Raw genomic sequence first — 13,226 nt, forward strand, 5'->3', positions numbered from 1 at the left:
TACCAGGTTGTCATGGTAACTTGAACTTGTTCCAGCACATATTTTATTGCTAAGTCACATTGCCCACCCGGTATTGAGAGTCTACTGATTTTATTTGAAATAAAATATACAACCAATACAACTGAGTACATTTTATCACATGATAATGGTTTGATGTTAAAACATATTATCCGTGTAATATCAGTTAAGGAGTAATTAATACACTAATTGGGAATTAATATTAAACCGAGGTTGGTAAAATGGATTTTATGCTATCCGTGATAATTTGGCAACAAATTGCGGTAAAAAAGGGCCAGAATAAATTGGAAAATGTATGATGCAATACATGGACTGTTTTTATAAATATGGTGTACAACATTAATCACATGAAACCGTTAATATTAACTACCACTTCCATACTCGCAATGACACGAAATGTATTTCGAGCACATGGCTACAGACTGAGTGGGCGCTAAATGACCTGCTCATTTAACGTGTTGTAACTACCAGCCCATGTTATCCAGCTGTTTTTACCAACTTTTACCGTAATTAACACTATCTCTGGATCTGGTTACAAACAATCGACTCTGTAGCTACAGTAAATACACTGAACGTTCACAGTCTTAACTTTATTAAAAACATATAACATTTACTTGTAATCTATTTACATTTTACATGAGGTTCGGATCGGATGAATATGACTATGCAGTTTATATTATGTAAAATAATTCATCCGGTTATAACTGAATAAATATCACTACACGTACAAGAGACTGGACAAGGCCTAATTACCATTTCGGTCAACCCAGGTTGAAATTGTAAACAAAACTAACCATTAAACAATTGCCATTATAAAAGATAAAGTGTTAGTTGCACAAACCTTGAAGTTAGTTCCGGATATCCATCTAGCAAGACCACCGCACATGGAGTCCCACTGAAAGGAACTACCGTCGAACACCTCATCGTTAGCTTCTGACAGAACAGTGAGCAGCTCCGAGCTAGCTTCCTGTCTCACGTACAGATCTGAGGACCATACCTGATTCTCCAGGTCCTCTAACTTGTCTACTATATTCATCTCATGGCAGCTTCCACCTTGCTAAATCTTAGAGATAAGGGGTTAGTTTCTTATTTGGATCGAAGTTTTAGCAAAAAGACATGATCACAGCTGTACATGATACATATTTCTTGTATATGTGGATTCTATTACTGTGTCATTTTAACATAACATGCTTGTGATTCAACTTATTTGGAGAATTGATAGTGTAATGGTGCCAATTAAAACAAAATCAATAAGTTCAGAAAGATACACAGAAAATTACAATAGTTTAATTGATCTATCAATAATACAACACTACTATATAACAAATAATTTGAGGAGGTTCTCTCAAGATGATTTTTAATTCGAAGATTTCAAGAGCCTAAACTGTGTATGATTCGCCTCTCCAAACAAATCAAAAGTTAATAATACAATCAATGTGATTAGAGTAACAATTAATTAATATAGTGAATAAGTTAAGAATTTATCTCTAATGTGTGTTTTAAAAAGATAGTGTAAACAAAGAAATAATAATTTTGTGAATATTATATATAATATATACTGCCCGAACTCTAACCGTATTGATAACTGAATTTACAGGCATATGAACTACAATCCAATTCAATTCCAGGTACTGCCAGGTACGCATAATATCACAGGGAGCGTATGTGCAACCTACATACCCTCACGTACATTGGAGTAAATTGCAGTAATACGACCCAATCTTACTGAGCTTAGATACTAAATTCGAGATTAGAAGAAATAGTAATATAGCTGGAACAACTTCCATTCTAAAACAACCACACCCACGATTCTGTGGCTTGATGTTTATTACTAGACGAAATTACAATTTATAAAACTTGCTTATTACAACTTAGTGATTTAAATGTATAGAATAAAACTAGGATCATTCACAAATTACAGAAGCAGCCTAAGGGGAGAGGGATTTAGAGAAAGTTTTCCTTATTGAAAGTTCTACAAAATTCCTAATTTCTATGCGTTAAAGTTTACGGACGGGGATATAAATGGGCAAATCTGGCAAACGTAATACGTATTGATTGAACGATCCTTTATGAAGCAAAATTTACAGGTCACCAGGTTATCTGCATATCAACGATCAAACACATCAAAACCAACAACATTACATGAAACATAAAACAGATAGATTATCTCGATAAATTTCCTGCCCTTGACACTTAAAAACTCACAAAAATAAAACTTTCGTGATAATACTCCCGCAACAACTACAATTTAAATTAATAATTTGTACTAGCATCTAATTTAATTAAAACTATAAACAATGTTCAAATAAACTCCAAGATCAGGAGCAATCATAGGCATCATACTTCTGGTTAGGTTTATGGCGTTTAGACGACCTACTTGATCTAACGGGTGAGGTTCCTCCCACTCTAGAATCATCTTCATCTTTTGACGTGTTTAAACTCCTGGCATTTTCTTTGTTATTTTTAGGAGGTGAAGGAGGAGTGTTGGCCAGAACAAACTTGTCATCACGATCCTCATCACTTAAATCACAAGATGTTCTCCTACGTTTAGTTGTTGTCTGAGAAGACTCTGATTCTTGTTGAGGAAATGAGAAGACGTGAGGCGATGTAAACTCAGGAGAGGTAGGAGGTGTGGAGAAGTGGCAGGAGTCGTCTACACTCGACTGGACATCACTTTTATCGCTAAACTCTATCGTGATTTTGCGAGAAAAGTGTGCTGCCAGTTGTTTCATTTTGTTTATTTTGGACAGCGGTCCCGCCTTCTTTTTCTTTGCTTTTCGTGGAGCTTCAATCCATTCAGGATCTTCACTGGAATGATAATCAAATGGAATCTTTTTGGAATCAGATTGATCTGAAACGTCCTCATTTTTCAAAATAACTTCATGAGCAACCAGCGAGTTTTCATCGTCTTTAAAACTATAAACATCAATGGGCTTTTGGTTTACAGGAGATAAAAAGACTTTCGATATGGATGATTGAGAAATGTTTAGATCACTATCCTCACCACTCGATGCAGTTGAATAACTATTTGAATTTGAGTTCCGAGCAAAAGACGCTGGCGATAAACTAAACTTGAGAAGAGATGCCGGAAGCTGCTTTCCCTCTTTAAAACAGCATTCAATTACTGAAAACACCGAATTAAGCACACGTTTCTTGAGGCGCTCTCGTCTTTCTGACATATGAACCAAGACTCTTGCTCGTTCCAGATCTTGGCGAAGTGAAACAAGTTTTAAAAACGGATCCAACTCATTGTTCTCTGCGTCATTATTCAGTTTTGATGACTTTTCTACAAGGTCACTCAATGGTGGTAAACTGATAGAGGGATTATTTCCGTTCAGTTTTCGTTTTTCTTTCCAATAGTCAAAAGCAAATTGGATTATACTGACATTGAAATCAAGAGCTGTAGACACATCTAAAACATCGACATATTCGTAGAATTCACTCAAAAGAGTTCTTGCTATTTTCGTCTGATTGCTGTAAAGAGGGTTCAGTTTATCTTTCCTGCACAACGGTAGCACAATAGAGTTCATAGAGGAAGGTTCTCGAAACTTTTCTGACGAGTGCTTCAGACAGTAAGCAAAGTTTTCAACAATCTCTGGCTCCTCGGGAGTGCCATAAGTTGTCATCATATGAGATCTATTTGAGTAAGCACATGAGGGATGGAAGGGCACAAAACAACCTTTCATAGAACACTGGATACAAGCCCCTACTCTTTCTTGACAAAAGCAACATGACAACGACCACCGATTTGTGGGAATTTGTTTGATTTTCGTTATCGGTTCCATCTTTTCGATATTTCCAAATCCTACTTCAGGTATCCACAGTGCACAAAATATATGAACCCATTCTCCCTGCTGGGCCAGTTTAAAGGCACCTTCTCCCTGCATACACAGTAAACACACAGGAGTGGAGCAGTCTGCTTTACAAGGCGCACAGTACCACTCTCCTTTTGGGATTTTAGGGACGCCATAGCAGCTTTGATGAACACATATGTTACAGTTGTCACAGAAAATCATATCATTGTCAGGTTCACTATAAATATCTTTGCATACCTCACAGTACACTGAATCATCATACTGTATGCTGTATGTTATGTTCTCTTGGTATTTTGTAAACATATTGACGTGGCAAAGAGTGTCAAGATAAGTGAAGATAACTTCAAAGTCAATTTCAGTAATATTGTCTTTAGAGTCTTCTACAGAGTTGATTGAAGCTAGAAATGAAATGTCGTCTTCGTCCATATCATAGAGTGGTTCAGGAACTTTCCCATTCATCACTTCATCTATCACATCAGCTTCAGGCTGCCATTTGTAATAACTCTCAGGCAAGGTCCAAATGTTGTCCTCATTTGAGCTTTCAAGCAGCTTAAAATCTGGCTTTGGTAAGCTTACTATATCAACGGGAACCTGGACTCCTTTATCATATTCCTGTTTCCATGCATCTGCAATCTTTATGAAATGATCATCAAGAACCTGCTGGTCAGGTATCTTCATGGCTGTTATAAAATCTGTCCGATACATTTCTACAGGTTTGGTCTCTTGGTTCCAGGTGTTGTTAAATATCTTTTTGCTGTCTTCCCAACACAAGTTGAAGGCACCAGATTTCTTGGTTTGTCCATGGTTATTGTTACTTGTAACAAATTCATTGGTCATACTGAAATATGAGTTTGTTAAATATTTCAGCATTTTAATAAAACATAACTGCATCACTTTACCTTTGGATAGTTAGGAAGAAAATCCATACTTAGCTCGTTCTACAGAGTTGGCACACTTGGCAATGATAACCATGATAGAGTCAAGCAATACCTACATAACATCCGTAGGCGTAGAAGAGTACAGAGCATTACCTTGGTTGGTGATTTGAATATGCCCCAGGTCAGATGGGATGAGGGCTCCTCCTCTGTTCCTATTGAACAAGCATTCATTGATACGTTTAATGATTTATCTTTACAGCAGCTGGTAACAGACCCTACACATTACAGGGGAAATGTTCTAGATGTAGTTTTGACGGATAAGCCAGAAATTATATCAGAATTAATTGTTGACAGTAAACATGGTATTTGTGGGTCGGATCACTATGCGATAAGATTTGACATAAGACTTAACGCTAGAAAGAAAAAGTCTACCAAACGAAAAATCTATAGCTTCAAAAGGGCCAATTGGACCAATTTAAATAATGCACTGAATTCTGAAAACTGGGAACATCTACTAAGTGGAAAACCAGTCGAAGAGGCCTGGTCAGTTTTTCAATACTATTTTCACTTCTCATTGTAATTCACATATTCCTAAGATATCTGTCTCCGATGAATTTCAACCCCCATGGTTTGACTCAGATGTCTTTGATTTATGTAGAAAAAAGGAGCGACTACATGACGAATGGAAACAGTCTTCTAATCCAAAAAAATATTTAAAATTTTCCAAAGCTAGGAGGGATTTTAAAAATCTCGTTGATGCAAAATTGGACGCAAACTTTGAAGATGATGATAACAGAAATCTCATTAACAAAAAGTTCTGGTCTTTTGTGAAATCTAAATCAAACTCTAATCGCATTCCTGAAACAGTCAGCTACAATGGTTGCCTACGGTCCGATCCGCAGGGACAGTGTGAGTTATTCAATAAATATTTTAACGAACAGTTTACAGAGGGTAGTGATTATGATATAAATATCGACTTTTCCAGTGACCGTGATTTTCAGGTCAATTTCGACACTTGTAAAATCAAAGGTTTACTTGAAAATATTGATCCAAGTAAAGCGCAAGGGGCCGACAATATCCATGGAAGAATTTTAAAGTACTGTTCAGTGAGCCTGTCTAAGCCTCTTGCCATCCTTTTTGAAGCCTCTTATAAAACCGGATGTATTCCAGCAGATTGGAAAATGGCAAACGTTGTTCCAGTTCATAAAAAAGGCTCTAAAATTGAAGTTAACAACTATAGGCCAATCTCTCTGACAAGCATTATTATGAAAATTTACGAAAAAGTAATCCGGGATGAATTGCTCAATCGATGTGAACATCTTATTGATCAACGTCAACATGGTTTTATGAATAGGAAATCATGTACAACTCAGCTAGTAAATTTCTGTGACAGCTTAGCCCTATCTCTCAATGACAATGTTCGCACTGACATAATATACTTTGATTTCCAAAAAGCTTTTGATTCTGTCAACCACGACATAATTCTGTTGAAGCTCAAAGAACAATATAACATTGATGCATCTCTACTGAGATTCTTCAAGTGCTACCTTGAAAACAGATACCAAAGGGTTGTCATTGGAAATAAAATGTCTGCTCCCTGTCAGGTTAGATCAGGTGTCCCCCAGGGCTCAATTTTAGGGCCTACTTTATTTATACTTTTTCTTAATGACATTACAGAGGATTTGTCACCGGAAACAAATATAACCATGTATGCTGATGATACAAAAATATGGCGTAGAATCACGTCCCAGGATGACCATTGGCTGCTCCAGCGGGATATTAACAGTCTTCAAAATTGGGCTCATCATAATAAGATGGTGTTTCACCCCTCAAAAAGTCACGTTCTTTCTATTACCCGAGCATATTCTATGAATCGTAGTGTTAATTTTGTGTACTCAATGAATGAAACGGCTATCGAATACACAGACATTGAAAAAGATCTTGGAGTTCATATCAATAGTAAGTTAGATTGGTCACATCACTGTGATATGATATACTCTAAGGCTAGTCAGAGGTTAGGCCTTCTAAAAAGAACATGTTACTTCACCAAGAACACTAAAAAACGTCGGGCCTTCTATCTATCTCAGGTTAGAAGTCATTTCGAACACTGCACAATTGTCTGGCGGCCTCATTCAGAAACCTCGGTGGAGAAACTTGAATCGATACAAAAAAGAGGTATCAAGTGGATCCTTAATGATATTTACTTGAGCCTTAGGGACAAAAAAAGGTATTTCATAGCGTGTAAGGAACTAAATATCCTTCCACTCTCGGTAAGGTTTGATTACAAGGATATATTATATTTTCATAATATTTTTTATGACATATCAGTTGTGACATTTCCACCTTACTTACGACGTTTCATGGGAAGTAGGTTAAGGCGATCACATCTAGACGATCTCAGTATGATTAGTGACATTTCTCCTCAAGTTCCACAAAACCTTACGTCAAGCCAGACCAGATGTTCAGGCATATCTAAGTCTTACTTTTACAGAGCGCACATTCTTTGGAATAAACTCCCTTATAAATTAAGGGAAATCTCAAGGCCATCCGTGTTTAAAACCCATTTAATTAAGTACCTCTGGACAGTTCTAAACGACCATATAACATCTTCTGACAGTTAAACAATTTACCTAAACTTTCACGATGATCAGACACACAAACTTAATGTAACTATATTATCGACTTAATGTAACTATATTATCGACATATAAATTGATTTAAAGTATAATTAATAAAATATGTTCAATAAAGCGTGTTTATAATTATGATTTATGGTACATTGTTATTTATCATATTTATATTTTAGGCTGTAACCTTATTAGTTCAATGGAATAAACCTAGCATGCCTTGGTTGCAGCATCGCTTCACTTATAGGTGCATATAGGGCCCGATGTAATTGCTATGATCAGTTTACTGGTCAACTGGTGTTTCGGTGTCCCTAATTTTGTTTACACTCGGTCACTTGTCAAGGCATGTAAGGTCATTCGGCGATATTTTCTTTGAAATAAAATGATGTATTTGTGTAACAATTTGAAAGTTTATTGATAAAAAAAAAAATGCTTTTAGTGACAGTGGTTTGAATGCTCTTGGTTTGAAAATCAGTGAACCAGAAGAAATTCAATGAAACTAACACGAGATTTGATTTGAAACAATAAAAACAACAATAAAACATCCATTAAAACAACAATAACAATGAAATCTAAAATTAGCAACGTGCATGTCTGAAATAGCTACAGTATAAAAACAACCAATTTATTAACATCTGATATAATATCTAAAAATGAACCAAACATGACATTTACTAAAAATTAAAAATTCTATTTGTCACATTTTAAAACTTTAAAAAACGATTATCATTACATTTGTCATTATTTGACACATTTATTCCTTTAATTAACTTGATTGTAAGCAACTTGAAAGTTACTACAAAGTAGATGACATGAAAATGACATGAAAATGAGCGAACAGCTTTTAATTACAATTTATGATATAGTTTGGAATAAATTAAATTCACCTTTTATTCGTGTTTTGTTTGAAAAGCTTACTAAGGCTCACAAAAAATGTGGTTAATTAGATTGAAAAATATATATCATAATCTCATATATATATCTAGGGTTTATGCCAGTACAACATGATATAACTTATTCAATATTGCCCTTTTCTGGTTGAATATAATACCCATCACCCAAAACCACAACCTCAGTAAGACATAGAGGTGCTTTGGTATCCAGCTTTATTTCCACCCTCCTGCCATGAACGATTCCTTCCATAGGGATATGATACCATCCAACGCTTCCCTTCTTGTACTCTATCGTGTGTATAAGTTGGGAGTCAAGGTATACTTTAGCTTTGTCTATTTTGTTAGCTTGTTCAAGTCGGCTCAGTATATTAATCTCAAATATTCTGTAGCTCTGAGTAAGATCAACATACCACCAAGCTAACGAGCCGTCTACAGAGGGGTCTGTTTGAGTGGTATTACCATTAATAAATCTTGGATCTTCAATTCCATTGACAGCTCTGTTGGGTTCTCCGTTATCAGCTACCGATGATTGGTAACAAGATCTTCCCACAGCTAGGTCTCGGAGAATAGTGCTTTTCTCACCAGTCCCAAAGACTTCAACTTGGGCCAAGGAGAGAGGTTTACCAGAAGTAAGTAAAACAGATACTATAATGGCGCAGGAGGGTCAACCTGAAAAGAACATTGCTTGACCCTCCTGCCCCACCGCATGGATCAGGAGGTTCATTTCAGAAACAGTGCTTGACCCTCCTGCCCCACCACATGGATCAGGAGGTTCATTTCAGAAAAAACAGTGCTTGACCCTCCTGCCCCACCACATGGATCAGGAGGTTCATTTCAGAAAAAACAGTGCTTGACCCTCCTGCCCCACCACATGGATTACGGGGGTCATTTGAACCCACAAGACCATGTGCACTTATTTCTACATCGCGCGCGATACGTGTGTGCGTGATTACATGAAATCTTACCGCGCCCTACGCCAAGTAGACGAAAAGCGTGGTCGAAGAGCGAGAGTCGGTACAATAAATAAAACGAGAGTTGGTACATTTAACTGGCATTTTTTAACCGTGGTACAATCAGAATTGCATACAGCCGACACAGGATGAGGGGGGGGGGGGCAATGACTACTGATGGAGACTTTTGAGCACCAATGGGGACGAAAATCATAGGGACTGAAGGTCAAATCGCTGGTGAAATTTTCCATTTGTCCCCATAAGTACCCAAAGTTTTGGCGAGTTTTATGTAGTTTTGATATTATCTTTTATTAAATGACTTCTAAAGGAGACTTTTGGGTACCAATGGGGGCTAAAAATCTTGGAGACTTGAGGTTAAATTGCTGGCGAAATTCTGCACTTGTCCCCAAAGTCATTGGCTCCCCCCCCCCTCCCCCGGGTGAGGTGACGGAGAAAAATAAACTGAGCTCAAGGCTACATTTCCAGATATCCCGCCAGGGCACCGTCGCTCATGCTGCAAAGTGTGTTGAGAGATGCCCACGTCATCACACGTAAACTGTGTCACGAATACCTGAAATGCAGACGTGCAGAACAAACATAACTCTGATCTATATTTTTCATAAAACTTTCAGGATTTGCCAATGAGGGAAAAGACAGCACTGTCCGAGAAGCTAGAAATGCATGAATCATAGGTGACATGGATAGGGGTAAGAAGTTTTTAAAAAACATGAAAATTGTGAAAGGAAAAGAAGTAGAAATGAGAAAGGGTAGATTTAAAATGTTTGAGAATCGATTTTGTGCTGAAGAACTCCGTCCGCAGGACGGGCTTCCGGCTACTTATGATAATTCGAATAAATTTGAGATTCAAACAAGCTACGAATACGAATGCTTATAGCAGTGGCAAGCTCGTGGCAAGCTCTTGTTTGCTGCGCATTGGCTGCAATGTATAACCGCAGTATGAAGTATGAACTGTCAAAATATTTGAATTTGCTTACCTAGTGGCTTTGTTTGATAAAGCATACATACTTTATATACCGATAAATCAATAACTCCTTTTGATTCTTCGGTTTGAGAATTGTGCGGTCACACATCTCTGCAATGTCTGAAAAGGTGGCAGGGAAGTATTGAAACTTACTTAACACTATATTTACAGTTAAACCTTGAACTACTATAACTAGGGCAGTAGGAAACGCCAAAAAGTAGATCATCTGACTAAAACAACTTAACTTCATCCAAGAGTCTAGTTAGCAGCATTGTAGCGATAAGATACCACCATAGTTTGAGCTGTCGACACTGAAATAAAACAAACAATTTACTTTTCACTACTGCAGGGGAATGCATGCAATGTAAGATATAAAGAATAAAGATATAATATATTGTATGTTTTTCATCGTGGCCTCAGGGGAGAAGGGCAGCTCGAAAAACCGAAAAAAGTCTAAAAAACCGTGTTGGAGCTGGTGAGTTAAAGCTACCGATCTCGATCGTGAGAGTCAGATGATCAGATCGCATGTAACGTGAGTTTCGCCCGCCTGAATAAGGCAACATGAAATCATATTGCTGGTGACAGGTCTCGACCAAGATGTAAAATAAAGATACCCCAAATTTGTTATTTTTAAGCCGATTCACATCGACCCAAGTCTCTGCTTTGACCCTAAATGCTCAAACTTCGTTAATAGATTGGAAAATCGTGTTATGCTTGTTACTAATAACTGTTGTTTGTGAGAGGACATCTCGATTTCCCGGATCAGAGGATCACACCAATGAGGGGTTGATTGTGCATGTGTGAACTTCTTTTCAAATTGCCCGATTTTTTTTCAGTAGGTCACATTACTCGTGACGTGCAAATGTATCTTTTGTCTTTTAATAGGTCAAGCTCAGAGCTTTAAAGCTTTAAAGACTTCTCCGTGACAAAGACGGCCGACATATATCTTCACTCCAGGAAAAGTCAGAACTCTTTCCACACCACATTCTTAAATGTACACGACAGCAGAACGACGATGTAGCCCCACGCCGCAGTAAACTTTAAATTTCTGACCCGGAACGAGCCCAGCAACTGTAGACAGCTGCGTGAGCTATGTACGGTTAGCAGATTTAAGAGCTTATGCAATAAGCAGTCACCGTTCACTCTCATGTTTGACTCTTCTTCTTTTGAACAACAAATGTCCATTGAATGATGCCAAGCTAAGCGATTATGATTAGAAAAGTACCGTGATTTACACTGATGGCTCATACAAGGACTTGTTGGACTTCGTGAATTTGGAGGACCTGCAGCTGTAATCAGTATTCAGTACTTCACTACCAGATGTGCGAGGCCGAGGTTTCCGTTTGACAACATTACAAGTGGACCACCCAGGCCGGGATGATCACGCGCTAGTTGACATGAGATCTGATTCTCCGGGAAAATTGGGCGAGATGACCGGTGTCCTGTCAGAGGTCACGGATACAAGGATACCAAAAATATAAATATTTTATTGTACAATTACAATAGTCGTATAAACTTGACAAATTCGCCTACCATCACGTGACCCTCGTCAACGAGCAAGTGAAAAATGTGTTCACAGCATTTAATTATACGGTAACTACACCATAGATTGACAAGCTAAGCGTACAGAAAAACGTCCAACTCCGGACTTTAATAAAAACTCCGGTATAATAGCGTTTTTGACGGAGCAATTTAATGGCCTGGAGTAGGAAACTTTGTTGACCGGAATAAATTGATCCGAAAGGCGAAAGATACATATGAGAGGCCATCAAAAGATGGTACCAAAATCTCTCTGTGAAAAGTCCTTTTTACTTTTTTAAGCGTCAAAAGTCGGTGCACTTACTTTATCCATCGAAAAAAGGGCATCCCCTGGTGGCTCGTAAAGTATGCGAATTTTAGCTGTCTAGTAGCCATCTTTCTTGCTCTCTGGCCGTCTAAGAAGAAACATTATATCCGACTCTATACCCAAATAATCATATTATAAAACAGGATCATACATAGTTAATAGAACTCCATTAAGAAAAACATTCTTAAATACGTAATCTGTGCCTCGTACAACAGTTTTCCAAACACTTCCTACAGCTAGCAATATCCCGTTATTTCATTTTAAATCATCAAAATTCTAAGTTCTAAAGTTACTATATTTAAGGTCATCAACAAAGCCTATTTGATATAAGTTTGTATTTAGGTCTACAACACGCCCTTTAAACTATACCACTACTATTAAACACAAATTTTCTCTTTGTGCTGAAAAAGTTTAAAGAAGCTTTACAACTTAACTCCAAACTAATGATTCAGTCTGTCTGTGCATTTTGGTTTTTTTTTAAAGTTCGCGTTTCGGTAGCCAGTTCACCCCACCTGCAAAAAAAAATTTTGGTTTTCCTAATTTTGGGGGCCCTTTTAGGTTCATTTTGTCCAAAAATTTTGGGGTTTTAATAACCTTTTTGTCGTTTTTTTAAGCCATTTTTCAAATTTTTTTTTTAAATTTTTTCGCTAGCTTTTTGCAAAATTTTTCGTTTTGGGGAAATTTTTAAAAGACGGTCACTTACTACTCAATTTTAATGCATCAAAATTTTCCCTTTAAAACAGCGAGCGCTTTAAAAAATTTACGATCTTAAACGTTAAATAATTTTTCATGATTGCTTGCGAAATTTTTTTCCCCTTTAATTTTAATTTCCCCCTGAATTGTTTAAAAAAAAATTTTAGGCATTGTTTGATTTAAATTTTATGGAATAAGTTTTTTTTTCCCTGGGAAGGGAATTTGGCGGATTTGTAAAACACCAAAAATTGGTTTATGTAAAGGGTTTTTTCTTTTTTTTTTCAAGTTTCGGGGGCGCAGGAAATTGAACAATTAATAAATTTTAAACTCCCCAAACTTTTAAGGCAAACCAACGGAAAAACCTCGTCATCTTTGGGAAAATTTCCTTCATTGACACACCTTTGGGGTTTAAAAATTTGTTTTTTAAAAATAGGAAAACTAATTGGTTGTTCCTAGCGAATGTTATTTATACGTTAAAAAACAGGTCAGCGGGGAATATTCAAGTAAGGTCTTTGGGGCTTTCT

General features: G+C 37.1%; 3 protein-coding genes and 1 long non-coding RNA gene across 59 annotated transcripts in view; 1 reads left to right on the top strand and 3 right to left on the bottom strand.

Moving 5' to 3' along the window:
* The window catches only part of LOC134811536 (CLIP-associating protein 1-A-like), a 35,871-nt gene extending 34,784 nt beyond the window's left edge, over positions 1-1,087 (bottom strand). For 49 of the 50 annotated variants that reach the window (XM_063818458.1, XM_063818456.1, XM_063818450.1 and 46 more), the window contains exon 1: positions 860-1,083. In XM_063818458.1, the coding sequence (XP_063674528.1) occupies positions 860-1,054 (195 nt within the window). In that variant the 5' untranslated portion in view covers positions 1,055-1,083. Of the gene's footprint in view, positions 1-859 lie in introns of all 50 variants that reach the window. The other variant, XM_063818461.1, reaches the window with a different exon arrangement.
* Positions 1,088-1,336: 249 nt separating this feature from the next.
* Positions 1,337-13,226, top strand: part of LOC134811538 (semaphorin-5B-like) — a 129,145-nt gene continuing 117,255 nt past the window's right edge. For all 7 annotated transcript variants that reach the window (XM_063818463.1, XM_063818464.1, XM_063818468.1 and 4 more), the window contains exon 1: positions 1,337-1,352. The gene's annotated coding sequence lies outside the window, so the exon portion shown is untranslated. The remainder of the gene's footprint in view (positions 1,353-13,226) is intronic.
* On the bottom strand, positions 1,458-4,688 carry LOC134811365 (protein Jade-1-like). Its single transcript, XM_063818158.1, has one exon. It carries the CDS (start codon positions 4,668-4,670, stop codon positions 2,337-2,339), a length of 2,334 nt encoding a protein of 777 aa, XP_063674228.1. The 5' UTR covers positions 4,671-4,688; the 3' UTR covers positions 1,458-2,336.
* On the bottom strand, positions 9,488-10,514 carry LOC134811227 (uncharacterized). The gene is made up of 2 exons (XR_010159774.1): positions 10,177-10,514; positions 9,488-9,752 (listed from the first exon to the last, which is right to left on the bottom strand). It is a non-coding gene; the product is annotated as an uncharacterized LOC134811227 (long non-coding RNA).

The sequence above is a fragment of the Bolinopsis microptera genome, chromosome 2, assembly GCF_026151205.1.
Source record: "Bolinopsis microptera isolate Bmic1 chromosome 2, MBARI_Bmic_1.0, whole genome shotgun sequence".
NCBI lineage: Eukaryota > Metazoa > Ctenophora > Tentaculata > Lobata > Bolinopsidae > Bolinopsis > Bolinopsis microptera.

What these genes read in the sequence shown, in the direction of transcription:
- LOC134811365 (XM_063818158.1), bottom strand. Translation starts at nt 4,670, where the DNA reads ATGACCAATGAATTTGTTACAAGTAACAATAACCATGGACAAACCAAG.